The sequence below is a fragment of the Fringilla coelebs genome (genome assembly GCF_963513975.1).
Source record: "Fringilla coelebs genome assembly, chromosome: 34".
Taxonomy (NCBI): Eukaryota; Metazoa; Chordata; class Aves; order Passeriformes; family Fringillidae; genus Fringilla; species Fringilla coelebs.
The window spans coordinates 1,151,851-1,174,071 of record NC_140060.1 but is presented as its reverse complement, the minus strand read 5'-3'; the positions used below and the strand labels follow the sequence as shown (position 1 = coordinate 1,174,071).

General features: G+C 56.9%; 1 protein-coding gene across 1 annotated transcript; it reads left to right on the top strand.

Annotated features, from left to right (window-relative positions):
* Nucleotides 1-338: 338 nt before the first annotated feature.
* On the top strand, nucleotides 339-20,772 carry FBL (fibrillarin). Its single transcript, XM_084224214.1, has 9 exons — nucleotides 339-402; nucleotides 2,140-2,181; nucleotides 3,469-3,651; nucleotides 5,926-6,020; nucleotides 8,250-8,420; nucleotides 11,720-11,852; nucleotides 14,523-14,635; nucleotides 19,467-19,612; nucleotides 20,624-20,772. Exons 1-9 carry the CDS (start codon nucleotides 393-395, stop codon nucleotides 20,643-20,645), a joined length of 915 nt encoding a protein of 304 aa, XP_084080340.1. The 5' UTR covers nucleotides 339-392; the 3' UTR covers nucleotides 20,646-20,772.
* The last annotated feature ends 1,449 nt before the right edge of the window (nucleotides 20,773-22,221 follow it).

Here is a 22,221-nt window from a genome sequence, read left to right as displayed (position 1 = left end):
AGCGGCTTTCGGGCCGGAGCGTCTCCTCTCGGAAAAAAAATGGCGGCGACGCCGACCCGCGAGTCCGCCGGAACTGCCCCGAAACGGCGCCAAAACGCCGCGAGCCGCCAGAAAAAACCGTTAAAGCCCCAAAATCTCCATTTTTTACCCCCAAATCGCCGCTTTCCACCCCAAAATCTCCATTTTTGTCCAAAATCTCCATTTTTTACCTCAAAAGTCCCCTCGCGATCCTCCTTGGGGCGCTCTGAGGGAACTTCCGCCCAAAAGTGGGCGGGGCTTGAGCGTCAGGAGCGGGAGGCGCATGCGCGGTGCTGGGAAAGGCGGAAGTAGCTGGTGGCGTCATTTCCGGTTCCGGCCGAGGCGCGGGAGCCACGCGTGGAGAGAGCGGCGCAATGAGGCCGGGTGGGAACTGGGATGGACTGGGGGGAACTGGGAGGGACTGGGATGGACTGGGAGGGACTGGGATGGACTGGGATGAACTGGGAGGGACTGGGATGGACTGGGAGGGACTGGGAGGGACTGGGATGGAACTGGGATGGACTGGGAGGGACTGGGAGGGACTGGGACAAACTGGGAATGGGGCTGGGGGGTAACTGGGATGGACTGGGACAAACTGGGGTGGACTGGGAGGGACTGGGGGGAACTGGGAGGGACTGGGATGGAACTGGGATGGACTGGGGGGGAACTGGGATGGACTGGGGGGAACTGGGAATGGGGGTGGGGGGAACTGGGATGGACTGGGACGGACTGGGATGGACCGGGAGGGACTGGGATGGGACTGGGAGGGAACTGGGATGGACTGGGAGGGACTGGGAGGGAACTGGGAGGGACTGGGAGGGAACTGGGGGGAACTGGGAGGGAACTGGGATGGACTGGGGGGGACTGGGACGGACTGGGACAAACTGGGATGGACTGGGGGGGACTGGGAGGGACTGGGAGGGAACTGGGATGGACTGGGAGAGGTTGGAGGGGTTACTGGGATGGACTGGGAGGGACTGGGAATGGGGCTGGGGGGGACTGGGGGGAACTGGGATGGACTGGGAGGGACTGGGACAAACTGGGAATGGGGCTGGGGGGGACTGTGAGGGGACTGGGAGGGACTGGGATAAACTGGGAGGGAACTGGGATGGAACTGGGAGGGGACTGGGAGGGAACTGGGAGGCACTGGGATGGACTGGGAGGGACTGGGAGGGGTGAAAAGGAGATTTGGGGTTACTGGTTTATACTGGGAGGGAACTGGGTAAGATTATGGGGGAACTGGGATGGACTGGGAGAGGGTTTGGGGGGGAGCGGGATAAACTGGGATGGACTGGGAGCAACTGGGAGGGACTGGGAGGGACTGGGGGGAACTGGGACAGACTGGGAGGGACTGGGAGGGAACTGGGAGGGACTGGGATTGAACTGGGAGGGACTGGGAGGAGATTGGGATGGACTGGGAGCAACTGGGAGGGACTGGGATTGAACTGGGACAGACTGGGATGAACTGGGAGAGGATGGAGGGGTTGCAGGCTGGGACTGGGTTATACTGGGAGGGACTGGGACAAACTGGGAGGGAGCCAGAGCTGAACTGGGACAGACTGGGAGGGAACTGGGAGAGGATTTGGGGGTGACTGGGATATACTGGGACAAACTGGGATGGACTGGGTTATACTGGGAGAGGCGTTGGAGCCAAACTGGGAGCACTGGGAGCCTCCTGGGCTGCTCCCAGTCCATCCCAGTATAACCCAGTTCAATCCCAGTTTGTCCCAGTCCATCCCAGTCCCTCCCAGTTTGTCCCAGTTCATCCCAGTCCATCCCAGTCCCTCCCAGTTCCCTCCCAGTCCATCCCAGTTCCCTCCCAGTCCATCCCAGTTCAATCCCAGTCCCTCCCAGTCCCTCCCAGTCCATCCCAGTCCCTCCCAGTTCAATCCCAGTCCCTCCCAGTCCATCCCAGTCCATCCCAGTTCAATCCCAGTTCCCTCCCAGTCCCTCCCAGTCCATCCCAGTTCAATCCCAGTCCATCCCAGTTCAATCCCAGTTCCCTCCCAGTTCCTCCTAGTCCATCCCAGTCCCTCCCAGTTCAATCCCAGTCCCTCCCAGTCCTCTCCCAGTCCCTCCCAGTATATCCCAGTATATCCCAGTCTGACCAGTTCCCCGCAGGTTTCAGCCCCCGGGGAGGACGCGGCGGCTTCCGAGGCAGAGGTGAGTCCCAGTATAAACCAGTATGGACCAGTATGGACCAGTATGGACCATTAACCCCGGGCTGCCCATACTGGGAGCCCCAGTCCCTCCCAGTATAAACCAGTATGGACCAGTAATCCCAGGGCTGCCCGTGCTGGGAGCCCCAGTCCCTCCCAGTATAAACCAGTATAACCCAGTCCCTCCCAGTATATCCCAGTATCCCAAGTCCCTCCCAGTACATCCCAGTATAACCCAGTCCTTCCCAGTCTCCCCAGTTCCCATCCCACTTCCTCCCAGTATAAACCAGTATAACCTAATTTCCTTCCCAGTATAACCCAGTATATCCCAGTATCGCCAGTTCCCCTCCCAGTATAACCCAGTCCCTCCCAGTGTATCCCAGTTCCCCTCCCAGTCGCTCCCAGTATAAACCAGTATAACCCAGTTTCTCTCTCAGTATAATCCAGTATATCCCAGTATCTCCAGTTCCCCTCCCAGTATATCCCAGTACATTCCAGTATAACCCAGTATATCCCAGTATCCCCAGTTCCCCTCCCAGTCCCCCCTGTTCCCCTCCCAGTATATCCCAGTACAAACCAGTATAACCCAGCTTCCCTCCCAGTATATCCCAGTATCCCCGGTTCCTCTCCCAGTATATCCCAGTACATCCCAGTATAACCCAGTTCCCAGTCCCTCCCGGTACATCCCAGTATAACCCAGTATAGCCCAGTTTCCTTCCCAGTTCCTCCCAGTCCTTCCCAGTACATCCCAGTATAACCCAGTTCCCTTCCCAGTCCCTCCCAGTCCATCCCAGTATAACCCAGTTCCCTTCCCAGTCCCTCCCAGTACATCCCAGTATAACCCAGTTCCCTTCCCAGTCCCTCCCAGTACATCCCAGTATAACCCAGTTCCCTTCCCAGTCCCTCCCAGTCCCTCCCAGTCCATCCCAGTATAACCCAGTTCCCTTCCCAGTCCCTCCCAGTCCATCCCAGTATAACCCAGTTCCTCCCAGTACATCCCAGTCCATCCCAGTCCCTCCCAGTATACCCCAGTACACCCCAGTATAACCCAGTTCCCTTCCCAGTCTCTCCCAGTATATCCCAGTCCCTCCCAGTACATCCCAGTATAACCCAGTCCCCTCCCAGTCCCTCCCAGTACATCCCAGTATAACCCAGTTCCTCCCAGTACATCCCAGTCCATCCCAGTCCATCCCAGTATAACCCAGTTCCCTTCCCAGTCCCTCCCAGTATAACCCAGTTCCTTCCCAGTCCCTCCCAGTCCCTCCCAGTATAACCCAGTTCCCCCCCGCAGGTTCCGGTTTCACGCCCCGCGGAGGGGGCGTGGCCCGCGGAGGGGGCGGAGCCAGAGGAGGGGGCGGAGCCAGGGGCGGACCCCGTGGGCGTGGCCGAGGCCGAGGGGGCGGGGCCAGGGGCGGAGCCCGCGGTGGCTTCAAAGGCGGGAAAAAAGTGACGGTGGAGCCGCACCGGCATGAGGGTAACTGGGAGGGACTGGGATGGACTGGGAGGGACTGGGAGGGGACTGGGAGGGACTGGGAGGGACTGGGATAAACTGGGAGGGACTGGGAGGGACTGGGAATGGGGCTGGGGGGACTGGGAATGGGGCTGGGAGGGACTGGGGGGGACTGGGAGGGACTGGGATATACTGGGAGCGACTGGGGGGACTGGGATGGACTGGGGGGGACTGGGAGGGACTGGGGGGGACTGGGAATGGACTGGGAGGGAACTGGGATGGATTGGGTTATACTGGGGGGACTGGGATGGACTGGGGGGGACTGGGATATACTGGGAGGGACTGGGAGGGTAACTGGGAGGGACTGGGATGTACTGGGAGGGACTGGGATGGAACGGGGCGGGACTGGGATGGACTGGGAGGGAACTGGGATGGATTGGGTTATACTGGGATGTACTGGGAGGGACTGGGATATACTGGGAGGGACTGGGAGGGACTGGGAGGGACTGGGAGGGACTGGGGGGGACTGGGAGGGACTGGGATATACTGGGAGCGACTGGGGGGACTGGGATGGACTGGGGGGGACTGGGAGGGACTGGGGGGGACTGGGAATGGACTGGGAGGGAACTGGGATGGATTGGGTTATACTGGGGGGGACTGGGATGGACTGGGGGGGACTGGGATATACTGGGAGGGACTGGGAGGGTAACTGGGAGGGACTGGGATGTACTGGGAGGGACTGGGATGGAACGGGGCGGGACTGGGATGGACTGGGAGGGAACTGGGATGGATTGGGTTATACTGGGATGTACTGGGAGGGACTGGGATATACTGGGAGGGATTGGGATGGACTGGGGGGGTAACTGGGTTATACTGGTTTGTACTGGGAGTGACTGAGGATGGGGCTGTGAAGCAGCTGAGGGTCCCAGGTGTACCCCAGGTGTATCCCAGGTGTATCTCAGGTGTGTCCCAGGTGTACTCACCTGTCTCAGGTGTATCCCTGTAGTATCCCCAGAGTATCCCAAGTGTACTCACCTGTGTCAGGTGTGTCCCAGGTGTACTCACCTGTTTCAGGTGTACTCACCTGTCTCAGGTGTATCTCAGGTGTATCCCAGGTGTACTCACCTGTCTCAGGTGTATCCCAGGTGTACCCCAGGTGTATTTACCTGTCCCAGGTGTATCCCAGGTGTACTCACCTGTCCCAGGTGTACCCCAGGTGTATTTACCTGTCCCAGGTGTACCCCAGGTGTACTCACCTGTCTCAGGTGTATCCCTGTAGTATCCCAGGTGTACCCCAGGTGTGCTCACCTGTCTCAGGTGTGTCCCTGTTGTACCCCAGGTGTACCCCAGGTGTATATTCTCCTGTCCCAGGTGTATTCACCTGTCCCAGGTGTGTTCACCTGTCTCAGGTGTGTCCCAGGTGTATCCCAGGTGTACCCCAGGTGTATATTCACCTGTCTCAGGTGTATTCACCTGTCTCAGGTGTACCCCAGGTGTGTTCACCTGTCTCAGGTGTATCCCAGGTTTATTTACCTGTCCCAGGTGTATATCAGGTGTACTCACCTGTCTCAGGTGTACTCACCTGTCTCAGGTGTGTCCCGGTTGTATCTCAGGTGTGTTCACCTGTCTCAGGTGTACCCCAGGTGTATCCCAGGTGTACTCACCTGTCCCAGGTGTACCTCAGGTGTATTCACCTGTCTCAGGTGTATCCCTGTACTATCCCCAGAGTGTCCCAGGTGTATTTACCTGTCTCAGGTGTACTCACCCGTCTTAGGTGTGCTCACCTGTCTCAGGTGTATCCCTGTACTATCCCCAGAGTGTCCCAGGTGTATTTACCTGTCTCAGGTGTACTCACCCGTCTCAGGTGTGCTCACCTGTCTCAGGTGTATCCCTGTACTATCCCCAGAGTGTCCCAGGTGTATTTACCTGTCTCAGGTGTACTCACCCGTCTCAGGTGTGCTCACCTGTCTCAGGTGTATCCCTGTACTATCCCCAGAGTGTCCCAGGTGTATTTACCTGTCCCAGGTGTACTCACCTGTCTTAGGTGTGCTCACCTGTCTCAGGTGTATCCCTGTACTATCCCCAGAGTGTCCCAGGTGTATTTACCTGTCCCAGGTGTACTCACCTGTCTTAGGTGTACCCCAGGTGTATTTACCTGTCTCAGGTGTACGTACCTGTCTCAGGTGTGTCCCGTTTCCCCCCCCCGCCCAGGTGTATCCCAGGTGTACCCCAGGTGTACTCACCTGTCCCAGGTGTGCTCACCTGTCTCAGGTGTGTCCCGTTCCCGCACCTGCCCAGGTGTGTTCATCTGCCGGGGCCGCGAGGACGCGCTGGTGACGCGGAACCTGGTGCCGGGGGAGTCGGTGTACGGCGAGAAACGCATCAGCGTCGAGGTACTGGGAGGGACTGGGAGGGACTGGGGGGGACTGGGAGGGACTGGGGATACTGGGAGGAACTGGGGGGAACTGGGAGGGACTGGGAATGGGACTGGGAGGGAACTGGAATGGGACTGGGGGGACTGGGGATACTGGGACGGACTGGGAGGGACTGGGAATGGGACTGGGAGGGACTAGGAGTGGGACTGGGATGGAACTGGTTTGTACTGGTTTGTAGTGGGAGGGACTGGGAATGGGACTGGGCATACTGGTTTGTACTGGTTTGTAGTGGGAGGGACTGGGAATGGGACTGGGCATACTGGTTTGTACTGGTTTGTAGTGGGAGGGACTGGGAATGGGACTGGGCATACTGGTTTGTACTGGTTTGTAGTGGGAGGGACTGGGAATGGGACTGGGCATACTGGTTTGTACTGGTTTGTAGTGGGAGGGACTGGGAATGGGACTGGGCATGCTGGGAGGGACTGGGAATGGGACTGGGGATACTGGGACGGACTGGGAGGGACTGGGAATGGGACTGAGGACACTGGTTTGTACTGGGAGGGACTGGGAATGGGACTGGGAGGGACTGGAAATGGGACTGGGGGGGACTGGGGATACTGGTTTGTACTGGGAGGGGCTGTGAATGGGACTGGGAGGGACTGGTTTGTACTGGGAGGGACTGGTTTGTACTGGGAGGGACTGGTTTGTACTGGGAGGGACTGGGGTTACTGATCCACACTGGTCCGTACGGGTCCATACTGGTCCATATTGAGTTATACTGGTGTATACCTGTTTATACTGGTCTATACTGGTTTGTACTGGTCCGTACTGGTTCATACTGGTTTATACTGGTCCATAGTGGTTCATACTGCTCCGTACTGGTCAATACTGGTCCGTACTGGTCCATACCGATCAATACCTGTCTGTACTGGTCCGTACCAGTCCATACTGGTCTATACTGGTTCATACTGGTTTATACTGGTCCGTACTGGTGCCTACTGGTCCGTACTGGTCTGTACTGGTCCATACTGGTCCATACCGATCAATACCTGTCTGTACTGGTCCGTACCAGTCTATACTGGTCTATATTGGCCCATACTGGTCTGTACTGGTCTGTATTGGCCCATACTGGTATGTGCCATTCTAAATCTGTTTACGCTGGTCCATACTGGTTTATACTGGTTTATAGCGGTTCATACTGTTTCATACTGGTGTGTACTGGTGCAGGAGGGCGAGGCCTCGGTGGAGTACCACGCCTGGAACCCGTTCCGCTCCAAACTGGTTTATACTGGCCCGTACTGGTTCATACTGGGTTATGCTGGTTTATAGCAGTCTATACTGGTTCATACTGGTTTATACTGGTCTGTATCATTCCAAACTGGTTTATACTGGTGTGTACTGGTGCAGGAGGGTGAGGCCTCGGTGGAGTACCGTGCCTGGAACCCGTTCCACTCCAAGCTGGTTTATACTGGTTTATAGTGGGTTATACTGGTTCATACTGGTTTATACTGGTTTATACTGGTGTGTACCATTCCAAACTGGTTTATACTGGTGTGTACTGGTGCAGGAGGGCGAGGCCTCGGTGGAGTACCGCGCCTGGAACCCGTTCCGCTCCAAGCTGGTTTATACTGGTTTATAGTGGGTTATACTGGTTCATACTGGTTCATACTGGTTCATACTGGTTTATAGCGGGTTATACTGGTTTATACTGGTTCATACTGGTTTGTACTGGTGCAGGAGGGCGAGGCCTCGGTGGAGTACCGCGCCTGGAACCCGTTCCGCTCCAAGCTGGTTTATACTGGTTTATAGCGGGTTATATTGGTTTATAGTGGATGATACTGGTTTATAGTGGTTTATACTGGTTCATACTGGTTCATACTGGTTCATACTGGTTTGTACTGGTGCAGGAGGGCGAGGCCTCGGTGGAGTACCGTGCCTGGAACCCGTTCCGCTCCAAGCTGGTTTATACTGGTTTATAGCGGGTTATACTGGTTCATACTGGTTTATAGTGGTTTATAGCAGTCTGTACCGGTTCATACTGGTTCATACTGGTTCATACTGGTCTGTACTGGTGCAGGAGGGCGAGGCCTCGGTGGAGTACCGCGCCTGGAACCCGTTCCGCTCCAAGCTGGTTTATACTGGTTTATAGCGGGTTATACTGGTTTATACTGGTTTATAGCAGTTTGTACTGGTTTACACTGGTTTATACTGGTTCATACTGGTTTATACTGGTTTGTACTGGTGCAGGAGGGCGAGGCCTCGGTGGAGTACCGCGCCTGGAACCCGTTCCGCTCCAAGCTGGCCGCCGCCATCCTGGGCGGCATCGACCGCATCCACATCCGGCCAGGTGCCAAGGTGCTGTACCTGGGCGCCGCCTCGGGCACCACCGTCAGCCACGTCTCCGACATCGTGGGGCAGGTACGGCACACCTGGGCACACCTGGGCACACCTGGGCACACCTGAGTACAGGTACAGACACACCTGGGCACACCTGGGCACACCTGGGCACAGGTACGGCACACCTGGGCACACCTGGGTACACCTGCATACAGGTACAGACACACCTGGGCACACCTGAGCACAGGTAACACACACCTGGGCACACCTGGGCATACCTAGGCACAGGTACGGCACACCTGGGCACACCTGGGCACACCTGGGTATCGCTAACACACACCTGGGCACACCTGGGCACACCTGGGCACACCTGGGTATAGGTAACACACACCTGGGCACACCTGTGCCCATGCCCATCCGGCCAGGTGCCAAGGTGCTGTACCTGGGCGCCGCCTCGGGCACCACTGTCAGCCACGTCTCCGACATCGTGGGGCAGGTACGGCACACCTGGGCACACCTGGGCACACCTGGGCACACCTGGGCACACCTGGGCACAGGTAACACACACCTGGGCACACCTGGGCACACCTGGGCACAGGTACGGCACACCTGGGCACAGGTAACACACCTGGGCACGGGTACAGACACACCTGGGCACAGCTGGGCACAGGTAACACACATCTAGGCACACCTGGGCACACCTGTGCCCATGCCCATCCGGCCGGGTGCCAAGGTGCTGTACCTGGGCGCCGCCTCGGGCACCACCGTCAGCCACGTCTCCGACATCATGGGGCAGGTACGGCACACCTGGGCACACCTGGGCACAGGTAACACACACCTGGGCACACCTGGGCACAGGTACAGACACACCTGGGCATACCTGGGCACACCTGGGTAGAGGTACAGACACACCTGGGCACACCTGGGCACACCTGGGTACAGGTACAGACACACCTGGGCACACCTGGGCACACCTGGGTACAGGTACAGACACACCTGGGCACACCTGGGCACACCTGGATACAGGTAACACACATCTGGGCACAGCTGGGCACACCTGTGCCCATGCCCATCCGGCCGGGTGCCAAGGTGCTGTACCTGGGCGCCGCCTCGGGCACCACCGTCAGCCACGTCTCCGACATCGTGGGGCAGGTACGGCACACCTGGGCACACCTGGGCACAGGTAACACACACCTGGGTACAGGTACAGACACACCTGGGCACACCTGGGCACACCTGGGTACAGGTAACACACACCTGGGCACAGGTAACACACACCTGGGCACACCTGTGCCCATGCCCATCCGGCCGGGCGCCAAGGTGCTGTACCTGGGCGCCGCCTCGGGCACCACCGTCAGCCACGTCTCCGACATCGTGGGGCAGGTACGGCACACCTGGGCACACCTGGGCACACCTGGGCACACCTGAGTACAGGTACAGACACACCTGGGCACACCTGGGCACACCTGGGCACAGGTACGGCACACCTGGGCACACCTGGGTACACCTGCATACAGGTACAGACACACCTGGGCACACCTGAGCACAGGTAACACACACCTGGGCACACCTGGGCATACCTAGGCACAGGTACGGCACACCTGGGCACACCTGGGCACACCTGGGTATCGCTAACACACACCTGGTCACACCTGGGCACACCTGGGCACACCTGGGTATAGGTAACACACACCTGGGCACACCTGTGCCCATGCCCATCCGGCCAGGTGCCAAGGTGCTGTACCTGGGCGCCGCCTCGGGCACCACCGTCAGCCACGTCTCCGACATCGTGGGGCAGGTACGGCACACCTGGGCACACCTGGGCACACCTGGGTATCGCTAACACACACCTGGGCACACCTGGACACACCTGGGCACAGGTACAGACACACCTGGGCACACCTGCTGACCTTGGGTGGCCATCGCTGACCTTGGGTGGCCCTTGGTGACCTTGGGTGGCCATTGGGTGACCCTTTGGTACCTTGGGTGACCGTTGGTGACCCCTTGGTGACCTTGGGTGGGCAATGGTGACCTTGGTGACCCTTGGTGACCCTTGGTGACCCTTGGTGACCTTGTGTGGACACTGCTGACCTTGGTTGACCTTGGTGACCCTTGCTGACCTTGGTGGCCCTTGCTGACCTTGGGTGGACACTGCTGACCTTGGGTGGCCATTGGTGACCTTGGGTGGACATTGGTGACCTTGGGTGACCCTTGGTGACCTTGGGTGGACACTGCTGACCTTGGGTGGCCATTGGTGACCTTGGGTGGACATTGGTGACCTTGGGTGACCCTTGGTGACCTTGGGTGGACATTGGTGACCTTGGGTGGTCGTTGGCGACCTTGGGTGACCTTGGGTGACCTTGGGTGGACATTGGTGGCCCTTGGTGACCTTGGGTGGCCATTGGTGGCCCTTGGGTGGCCATTGCTGACCTTGGGTGACCTTGGGTGGTCATTAGGGACCTTGGGTGACCTTGGTGACCTTGGGTGACCATTGGTGACCTTGGGTGGCCTTGGTGACCTTGGGTGACCCTTGGTGACCTTTGGGTGGACACTGCTGACCTTGCTGACCCCTGGTGACCCTGGGTGACCCTTGGCTGACCCTTGATGGCCCTTGGGTGGCCTTTGGTGACCTTGGGTGACCCTTGATGACCTTGGGTGGCCATTGGTGACCTTGGGTGGCCTTGGTGACCCTTGGTGACCTTGGGTGGACATTGGTGACCATTGCTGACCTTGGGTGACCTTTGCTGACCTTTGGTGACATTTGCTGGCCTTGGGTGGTCATTGGTGACCTTGGGTGACCCTTGGTGATCTTGGGTGGTCCTTGGGTGGACACTGCTGACCCTTGCTGACCTTTGCTGACCCTTGCTGACCTTGGGTGGCCATTGGTGACCTTGGGTGACCATTGCTGACCTTGGTGACCCCTGCTGACCTTGGGTGGCCATTGGTGACCCTTGATGACCCTCGGTGACCCTTGGTGACCCTTGGTGACCTTGGGTGGACATTGGTGACCTTGGGGACCTTGGGTGACCTTGGGTGGACACTGCTGACCCTTGGGTGGCCCTTGCTGACCTTGGTGACCCTTGGTGACCTTGGGTGGCCGTTGCTGACCTTGGTGACCCTTGGTGACCTTGGGTGACCATTGGTGACCCTTGGTGACTTTGGGTGACCCTTGGTGACCCTTGGTGGACATTGGGTGACCCTTGGTGACCCTGGGTGGACACTGCTGACCTTTGCTCACCCTTGCTGACCCCTGCTGACCCTTGGTGACCTTTGCTGACTCCTGGTGACCCCTGGTGACCCCTGGTGACCCTGGGTGACCCCTGCTGACCCCTGCTGACCCCTGGTGACCCTGTGTGACCCCGCTGTCCCCGTGTCCCCAGGAGGGCGTGGTCTACGCCGTGGAGTTCTCGCACCGCTCGGGGCGGGACCTGCTCAACGTGGCCAAGAAGAGAACGAACGTGGTGCCGGTGATCGAGGACGCGCGGCACCCCCACAAGTACCGCATGCTGATTGGTCAGTGTGCCTGAGGGGGCGGGGCTTACCGCTGGGACACGCCCGGGGGCGGGGCTTAGGGAACGAACGTGGTGCCGGTGATCGAGGACGCGCGGCACCCCCACAAGTACCGCATGCTGATTGGTCAGTGTGCCTGAGGGGGCGGGGCTTACCGCTGGGACACGCCCGGGGGCGGGGCTTAGGGAACGAACGTGGTGCCGGTGATCGAGGACGCGCGGCACCCCCACAAGTACCGCATGCTGATTGGTCAGTGTGCCTGAGGGGGCGGGGCTTACCGCTGGGACACGCCCGGGGGCGGGGCTTAGGGAACGAACGTGGTGCCGGTGATCGAGGACGCGCGGCACCCCCACAAGTACCGCATGCTGATTGGTTAGTGCGCCAAAAGGGGCGGGGCTTGCACCGGGGACACGCCTGTGGGCGGGGCTTACACCTGGGACACAGCCGGGACACGCCCGGGGGCGGGGCTTAGGGAACGAACGTGGTGCCGGTGATCGAGGACGCGCGGCACCCCCACAAGTACCGCATGCTGATTGGTCAGTGTGCCTGAGGGGGCGGGGCTTACCGCTGGGACACGCCCGGGGGCGGGGCTTAGGGAACGAACGTGGTGCCGGTGATCGAGGACGCGCGGCACCCCCACAAGTACCGCATGCTGATTGGTCAGTGTGCCTGAGGGGGCGGGGCTTACCGCTGGGACACGCCCGGGGGCGGGGCTTAGGGAACGAACGTGGTGCCGGTGATCGAGGACGCGCGGCACCCCCACAAGTACCGCATGCTGATTGGTTAGTGCGCCAAAAGGGGCGGGGCTTGCACCGGGGACACGCCTGTGGGCGGGGCTTACACCTGGGACACAGCCGGGACACACCCGGGGGCGGGGCTTAGGGAACGAACGTGGTGCCGGTGATCGAGGACGCGCGGCACCCCCACAAGTACCGCATGCTGATTGGTCAGTCACAGCCAGGGGGCGGGGCTTACCGCTGGGGGCGGGGCTTACACCTGGGACACACCCGGGGGCGGGGCTTAGGGAACGAACGTGGTGCCGGTGATCGAGGACGCGCGGCACCCCCACAAGTACCGCATGCTGATTGGTCAGTGACAGCCAGGGGGCGGGGCTTGAACCGGGGACACGCCCGTGGGCGGGGCTTACACCTGGGACACAGCCGGGACACGCCCGGGGGCGGGGCTTAGGGAACGAACGTGGTGCCGGTGATCGAGGACGCGCGGCACCCCCACAAGTACCGCATGCTGATTGGTCAGTGTGAACAAGGGGGCGGGGCTTGAACCGGGGACACGCCCAGGGGCGGGGCTTACACCTGGGACACAGCCGGGACATGCCCGGGGGCGGGGCTTAGGGAACGAACGTGGTGCCGGTGATCGAGGACGCACGGCACCCCCACAAGTACCGCATGCTGATTGGTCAGTGTGCCTGAGGGGGCGGGGCTTACCGCTGGGACACACCCAGGGGCGGGGCTTACCGCTGGGACACACCCAGGGGCGGGGCTTACCGCTGGGACACGCCCAGGGGTGGGGCTTAGAGAACGAACGTGGTGCCGGTGATCGAGGACGCGCGGCACCCCCACAAGTACCGCATGCTGATTGGTCAGTGTGCCCAAAGGGGGCGGGGCTTACAGCCGGGACACGCCTGTGGGCGGGGCTTACCTCTGGGACACAGCCGGGGGCGGGGCTTAGGGAACGAACGTGGTGCCGGTGATTGAGGACGCGCGGCACCCCCACAAGTACCGCATGCTGATTGGTCAGTGCGCCAAAAGGGGCGGGGCTTACCGCTGGGGGCGGTGCCACGTGCACACATGGGGTGGGGACACACCTATACAAATACCGCATCCTGATTGGTCAGTCCCAAAGGGGGCGGGGCCTCACCCCAGGTGGAGCAGGCCACCTGCGCAAGTATTGCATGCTGATTGGTCAGTGCCAAAGGAGGCGGGGCCACACCTGGGGTGGTGGGAGGAGCTTCTGGAGAAGATTTGGAATTTCTGGAGAAGGTTCTGGAGGTTTTGGGGCGTCCTGGGTGGGACTTGAGGTGGTTTTGGGTTCCTGGCTGGAGTTTTGGGGAATTTCATGGGAATTTTGGGGGATTTCCTCTGGAATTCTGGAATAATCCGAAATAATTTGGGATAAATTTGGGCTAATCCCGTTTTTTTTGGAATTTTATGGGAATTTTTGAGTTCTTGGTTGGAATTTTAGAAGAGTTTTGATGTTTTTGGTTGGAATTTTTGAATTTTGTCTGGAATTCCGGGATAATTCGGGATAATCCGGGATAAATTTGGGATCATTTTGGGCTAATCCTGGGTTTTGCCTCCCTCACCCGGGTGTGGTGGATGTGATCCGCAGGAATGTGGAATTTTATGGGGATTTTTGTGTTCCTGGCTGGAATTTTGTGGGAATTTTGGTTTTTTTGTCCAGAATTCTGGGATAATCCAGGATTATTTGGGTTAATCCCAGCCTATCCCGGGTTAATCCCGGTTTTTCCCCCTCTCCTAGGCATGGTGGACGTGATCTTCATCAATGTTGAATTTTGGGGTTTTTTTTCCTTTCTGGCTGGAATTTTGTGGGAATTTTGGGTTTTTTGTCCAGAATTCCAGGATAATCCAGGATTATTTGTGTTAATCCAGGCCTATCCCGGGTTAATCCCGGTTTTATCCCCCCTCTCCCCAGGCATGGTGGACGTGATCTTCGCCGACGTGGCGCAGCCGGACCAGACGCGGATCGTGGCGCTGAACGCGCATCACTTCCTGCGCTGCGGGGGGCACTTCCTCATCTCCATCAAGGTACAGACCAGTATAAACCAGTATAAACCAGTATAAACCAGTATGGACCAGGACAGACCAGTTAGAGACCGGTATGGACCAGTGCAGACCAGTTAGAGACTGATACAGACCAGTACAGACCAGTACAGACCAGTACAGACCAGTCCAGGCCATCACTTCCTGCGCTGCGGGGGGCACTTCCTCATCTCCATCAAGGTATGGACCAGTATAAACCAGTATGGACCAGTACAGACCAGTTAGAGACCGGTTAGAGACCAGTTAGAGACCAGTACAGGCCAGTACAGCCCAGTACAGACCAGTACGGACCAGTACAGACCAGTACGGACCAGTGTAGCCCAGTACAGACCAGTACAGGGCAGTGCAGACCAGTACGGACCAGTACGGACCAGTATGGACCAGTACGGACCAGTACGGACCAGTATGGACCAGTACAGACCAGTACAGCCCAGTACAGCCCAGTACGGACCAGTACAGACCAGTACGGACCAGTGCAGCCCAGTACAGACCAGTACAGCCCAGTACAGACCAGTACAGACCAGTATGGACCAGTACAGCCCAGTACAGACCAGTACGGACCAGTACAGACCAGTACAGACCAGTGCAGCCCAGTACAGGCCAGTACAGACCAGTACAGACCAGTATGGACCAGTACAGCCCAGTAAAAACCAGTTAGAGACCAGTACGGACCGGTGTGGACCAGTACAAACCAGTTAGGGACCAGCATGGACCAGTACAGACCAGTACAGACCTGTATGGACCAGTCAGGGACAGTAGAGGGCACTGGGTGGCTGGAACCAGTTTGGAACTGGAATTGAACCGGTTTGAACTGGTTCTGACTGGTTTGAGTTGGTTTTTAGCTGAAGTTCAACTGGTTTGAACTGGTTTGACCTGGTTTAAACCGCTTTGAACTGGTTTGAACTGGTTCTGACTGGTTTGTGTCGGTTTATAATTGTTCTTAACTGGTTTTAACTGGGTTGAACTGGTTCTAACTGGTCCTAACTGGGATTTAACTGCTTCTAACTGGTTCTAACTGGTTTCAACTGGTTCTCACTGGGATTTAACCGGTTCTAACTGGTTTCAACTGGTTCTCACTGGGATTTAACCAGTTCTTACTGGTTTCAACTGGTTCTCACTGGGATTTAACCGGTTCTAACTGGTTTCAACTGGTTCTCACTGGGATTTAACCAGTTCTAACTGGTTTCAACTGGTTCTCACTGGGATTTAAACGGTTCTAACTGGTTTCAACTGGTTCTCACTGGGATTTAACCAGTTCTAACTGGTTTCAACTGGTTCTCACTGGGATTTAACCAGTTCTTACTGGTTTCAACTGGTTCTCACTGGAATTTAACCAGTTCTTACTGGTTTCAACTGGTTCTCACTGGGATTTAAGCAGTTCTAACTGGTTTCAACTGGGATTTAACCGGTTCTAACTGGTTCTAACTGGTTCTAACTGGGCTCTAACCATCTCAAACTGGCTCTAACCATTTCAAACTGGTCCTAACTGGTCTCCAACCAGTTTTAACTGGGATCTAACTGGTTCTAAGCATTTCAAATTGGTTCTAACCAGGCTCAAACCGGTTCTAACTGGGATCTAACAAGATCTAACCAGTTCTAACTGGCTCAAACCAGTTCTAACTGGGTTCTTACTGGTTCTAACTGGTTCAAACCAGTTGTAACCAGGCTCTAACCATCTCAAGCTGGCTCTAACCATCTCAAACCGGTTCTAACTGGGATCTAACTGGTTCTAAGTGTCTCAAACTGGTTCTAACCAGCCTCAAACCGGTTCTAACTGGGATCCAACAAGTTCTAACCAGTTCTAACTGGCTCAAACCGGCTCTAAGAGTCTCAAGCTGGCTCTAACTGGTTCAAACCGGCTCTAACCATCTCAAACTAGTTCTAACCAGCTCAAGCCGGTTCTAACCGTCCCAAACCGGTTGTAAGTGGTTGTAAGTGGGCTCGTACTGGTTCTAACTGGTTGTAACCGGGCTCAAACCAGTTCTAAGCGTCTCAAGCCGGCTCTAACTATCTCAAACTGGTTCTAACGGGGCTCAAACTGGTTCTAAGTGTCTCAAGCTGGCTCCAACAGGTTCAAGCCGGCCCTAACAGTCTCCAGCCGGTTCTAACCGGGTTCAAGCCAGCTCTAACCGGTTCAAGCGGGCTCTAAGCATCTCAAACCGGTTCTATCAGGGCTCAGGCTGGCTCTAATTAGTTGGAACCGGTTCTAATAGGGCTCAAGCTGGTTCTATCGGGGTTCAGGCTGGCTCTAACCAGCCGGAACCGGTTCTAACCGGTCTCTGACCGGCTCTGACCGGCTCTAACCGGTCTCAAACCAGTCTCAAACCGGTCAGAACCGGCTCTAACCGGCTCTAACCGGTCTCAAACTGGCTCTAATCGGCTCTAACTGGCCCTAACCAGCTCTAATCGGCTCTAACTCCGGTCAGAACCGGCTCTAACCGGTTGGAACCAGCCCTAACCGGTTCTAACCAGTTGGAACCGGCCCTAACTGGTTCTAACTCTGGTCAGAGCCGGCTCTAACCGGCTCTAACCGGTTGGAACCAGCTCTAACCGGCTCTAACCGGCTCTGACCGGCTCTAACTGGCTCTAACTGGCTCTAACTCTGGTCAGAACCGGCTCTAATGAGCTCTAACCAGCTCTAACTGGCTCTAACTGGCCCTAACCGGCTCTAACTGGCCTCAGACCGGCTCTAACCGGCTCTAACCAGTCAGAACCGGCTCTAACCGGTCAGAACTGGCTCAAACCAGGTTCAAGCTGGGTCTAACTGGTCAGAACCAGCTGTAACCGGTCAGAACCGGCTCAAAGCGGGTTCAAGGTGGCTCTAACCTGTCAGAACCGGCTGTAACCGGTCAGAACTGGCTCTAAATGGGTTCAAGCTGGCTCTAACTGGTCAGAACCGGCTCAAACCAGGTTCAAGCTGGCTCAAACCGGTCAGAACCGGCTGTAACTGGCTCAAACTGGCCTTAACCAGCTCTAACCGGCTCTAACTGGTCTCAAACCGGCTCTGTCCGGTCTCAAACCGGCCCTAACCGGCTCTAACCGGTCTCAAACCGTCTCTGACCGGTCTCAAACCGGCTCTGTGCAGTCTCAAACCGGCCCTAACTGGCTGTAACCGGTCTCAAACCGGCTCTAACCAGCCTCAAACTGGCTCTAACCGGCTCTGACCGGCCTCAAACCGGCTCCAACTAGTCAGAACCGGCTGTAACCAGCTCTAACTGGCTCTAACTGGCTCTGACCGGCTCTAACTGGCCGGAACCGTCTCTAACTGGTCAGAAGCGGCTCTAACCGGTCGGAACTGGCTCTAACCGGCCCGAACCGGCTCTAACCAGCCTCAAACCGGTCAGAACCGGTTCTCACCGGCCTCAAACTGCCTCAAACCAGCCGGAACTGGCTCTAACCAGTCGGAACTGGCTCTAACCGGCTCGAACCAGCTCTACCCGGCTCTAACCGGCCTGAAGCAGCTGTAACCAGCTCTAACCGGCCTCTAACCGGCTCAAGCCAGCTCTAACCAGCCGGAACCGGCTCTAACTGGCCTCAAACTGGCTCTAACCGGCTCTGACCGGCCTCAAACCGGCCAGAACCGGCTCTAACTGGTCAGAACTGGCTCTAGCCAGTCAGAACTGGCTCTAACTGGTCGGAACCAGCCCTAACCAGCTCTAACAAGTTCTAACCAGCTGTAACCAGCCCTAACCGGCTCTAACCGGCTCTAACCGGCTCTAACTGGCTGTAACTGGCCAGAACCAGCTGTAACCGGCTGTAACTAGCTCTACCCGGCCAGACCCGGCTCAAACTGGACAGAACCAGCTGTAACCAACTCTAACTAGCTCTAACCGGCCAGAACCAGCTGTAACTGGCCTCAAACCGGCTCTAACTGGCCGGAACCAGCTCTAACCGGCCCTAACCAGCTCTAAGTGGTCGGAACCAGCTCTAACCGGTCTCAAACCGGCCCTAACCAGCTGTAACTGGCCTCAAACAGGCTCAAACCGGTCAGAACTGGCTCAAACCGGCCCTAACCGGCTCTAACCAGCCTCAAACCGGCCCTAACCGGCTGTAACTGGCTCTAACCGGCTCTAACCGGGTTCAAAGTGGCTCAGACCGGTCAGAACCGGCCCTAACCGGCTGTAACCGGCTCTGACCATCTCTAACCCGGTTCAAACTGGCTCAGACCGGTCAGAACTGGCCCTAACCGGCTGTAACTGGCTCTAACCGGCTCTAACCGTGTTCAAAGTGGCTCAGACCGGTCAGAACCGGCCCTAACCGGCTGTAACTGGCTCTGACCATCTCTTACCCGGTTCAAACTGGCTCAGACCGGTCAGAACCGGCCCTAACCGGCTGTAACCGGCTTTAACCGGCTCTAACCGGGTTCAAAGCGGCTCTGACCGGCTCGAACCGGCTCTAACCGGCCGTAACCGGCTGTAACCGGTCTCAAACTGGCCCTAACCGGCCGAAACCGGCCTCAAACCGGCCCTAACCGGTCTCAAACCGGTCTCAAACTGGCCCTAACCGGCTCTAACCGGTCTCAAACCGGCCCTAACCGGCTGTAACCGGTCTCAAACCGGCTCTGTCCAGTCTCAAACCGGCCCTAACCAGCCCTAACCGGTCTCAAACCGGCCCTAACCAGCTCTGACCGGTCTCAAACTGGCCCTAACTGGTCTCAAACCGGCCCTAACCGGCTCTAACCGGTCTCAAACTGGCCCTAACCGGCTCTAACCGGTCTCAAACCGGCTCTAACCAGCCTCAAACTGGCTGGAACTGGCCCTAACCGGCTGTAACCGGCCTCAAACCGGCTCTAACCGGCCGTCCCCGCTCCCTTCAGGCGAACTGCATCGACTCGACGGCGCCGGCCGAGGCGGTGTTCGCGGGCGAGGTGAGGAAGATGACGGCCGAGAGGATGAAGCCGCAGGAGCAGCTGACCCTGGAGCCCTACGAGAGGGACCACGCCGTGGTGGTCGGCGTCTACCGGTGACTGGGACAAACTGGGAGGGACTGGGAGGGACTGGGATGGAACTGGGAGGGACTGGGAGGGACTGTGGAGGGAACTGGGACCAACTGGGAGGGACTGGGAGGGACTGGGAGGACGCTGCAGTTCCCAAAGCCGCCACCAGGGGGAGAAGGGGAGACACTGGGAGTTCATAGAGAGGGATTGGGAGGGACTGGGAGGGAACTGGGAATGGACTGGGAAGGACTGGGAGGGACTGGGATGAACTGGGAGGGACTGGGAGGGACTGGGATGGACTGGGAGGGAACTGGGATGGATTGGGAGGGAACTGGGATGGACTGGGAGGGGATTGGGACGGACTGGGACCAACTGGGAGGGACTGGGAGGAAACTGGGAGGGACTGGGAGGAAACTGGGAGGGGACTGGGATAGACTGGGAGGGACTGGGAGGGGACTGGGAGGGACTGGGTTATACTGGGAGGGACTGGGAGAGACTGGGAGGGACTGGGAGGAAACTGGGAGGGACTGGGGGGGACTGGGAGGGACTGGGAGGGAAAAACTGGGAGGTTTCGGCACAGAAATGGAGATTTTGGGGGTGAGAAAGGGAACTGGGATGAACTGGTCCATACTGGTTTGTACTGGTCTATACTGGTTTATACCGGTCCGTACTGGTCCGTACTGGTTTGTACTGGTCCATACTGGTCCGTACTGGTCCGTACTGGTCCATACTGGTCCGTACTGGTCCATACTGGTCTGTACTGGTCCATACTGGTCTGTACTGGTCCATACCGGTCCATACTGGTCTGTACCGGTCCATACTGGTCCATACTGGTTTTTACTGGTTTTTACTGGTCCATACCGGTCCATACTGGTCCATACTGGTCCGTACTGGTCCATACTGGTCCGTACTGGTCCATACTGGTCCATACTGGTCCATACCGGTCCATACCGGTCCATACCGGTCCATACTGGTCATACTGGTTTGTACTGGTCCATACTGGTTTCCTCCTCTCACGCTCTCCCCCCCCCCCGCAGGCCCCCTCCCAAGGAGAAATGACGTCATCGCGCCGCCCGCCCGCCAGGGGGCGCCAACAGCGGGGGCGGGGCCTAACCCGGAAGTCATCGCTGATGTTCACGAGTGGGCGTGGCCTGACACGGAAGTGGGCGTGGCTTAACCCGGAAGCGGCTGCGGGGTTCGGGGTGGGGGCGGGGCCCGGGGGGGTTTTGTTAAATAAACGCAAATTGATTAATTAGCGTCGTTAATTGGCTCATTAGCGCCTAATGAGCGGCTGGGGGGGGTTAATGGGGTAATGAGCGGGGCTCGGGGTGATTAACGGGGTTATTAATTAATGGGTAATTAATTCGGGCTCATTAATGCCTGGGTATTAATTAGATGGGATTAATTAATTAATATGAGCGGTTAATGAGCTCCTGGCTATGCTAATGAGCAGAACGGATAATTAGAGGGGGTTATTAATTAATTAATTGGGTTTGTGCAATTAGTAAGGATGGATAATTAGGAGCATTAATTGGGGCTAATTGATTTAATAATTAATTAGGATTTAATTAATTATATGCATAATTAGGAGTTTAATTAATTACCGGGGTTGGGCCGTGGAGTGGGCGCTGTTAATTGGGGTCATTAATTAATGGCTGCTGCTAATTAGCTGTGGCATTCATTAATTGGCGCTATTAACGGGGTTAATTAATAGTGGAGTTAATTAATGATGGGTTAATTGATGATTAATTACAGTTAATTAATGATGGGGTAAATAATGCCAGGGTTAATTAATGGGGGTTAATAAGGAGGGTTAATCATGGGGGTTAATTAGTTCTGGGGTTAATTAATAGGGTTAATTAATGAGAGGTAATTAATGGAGCTAATTAATGGAGGTTCTTTTGTGCCAGGGCTAATTAATGAGGGGGTTTAATTAATGGGGTTAAGTACTGGGGGTTAATTAATGGCAGAGTTCATTAATGGGGTTAATTAATAGGATAATTAATTATGGTTAATTAACAGGGGTTTATTAATGGGGTTAATTAATGAGAGATAATTAATGGGGGTTAATTAATGGGGTAATTAATGACGGTTAATTAATGGGGTCTATTAATGGGGTTAATTAATGAGGGATAATTAATGGGGGTTAATTAATGGCAGAGTTCATTAATGGGGTTAATTAATAGGGTAATTAATGATGGTTAATTAACAGGGGTCTATTAATGGGGTTAATGAGAGGTAATTAACGGGGGTTAATTAATGGAGGTTAATGAATGCTGAGTTGATGGGGGGTTACTGGTTTGAACTGGTTTGAACTGGGAGCACTGGGAGGGGTTACTGGGACAAACTGGGACAAACTGGGAGGGAACTGGGAAGGCACTGGGGGGCTACTGGTTTGAACTGGTTTGAACTGGGAGGGAACTGGGAGGGACTGGGAGGGAACTGGTTTGAACTGGGATGAACTGGGAGGGAACTGGGATGAACTGGGAGGGAACTGGGATGGACTGGGAGGGAACTGGGATGGACTGGGATGGACTGGGAGGGAGCTGGAAGGGACTGGGATGAACTGGGATGAACTGGGGGGTTACTGGTTTGAACTGGTTTGAACTGGGAGCACTGGGAGGGATACTGGGGT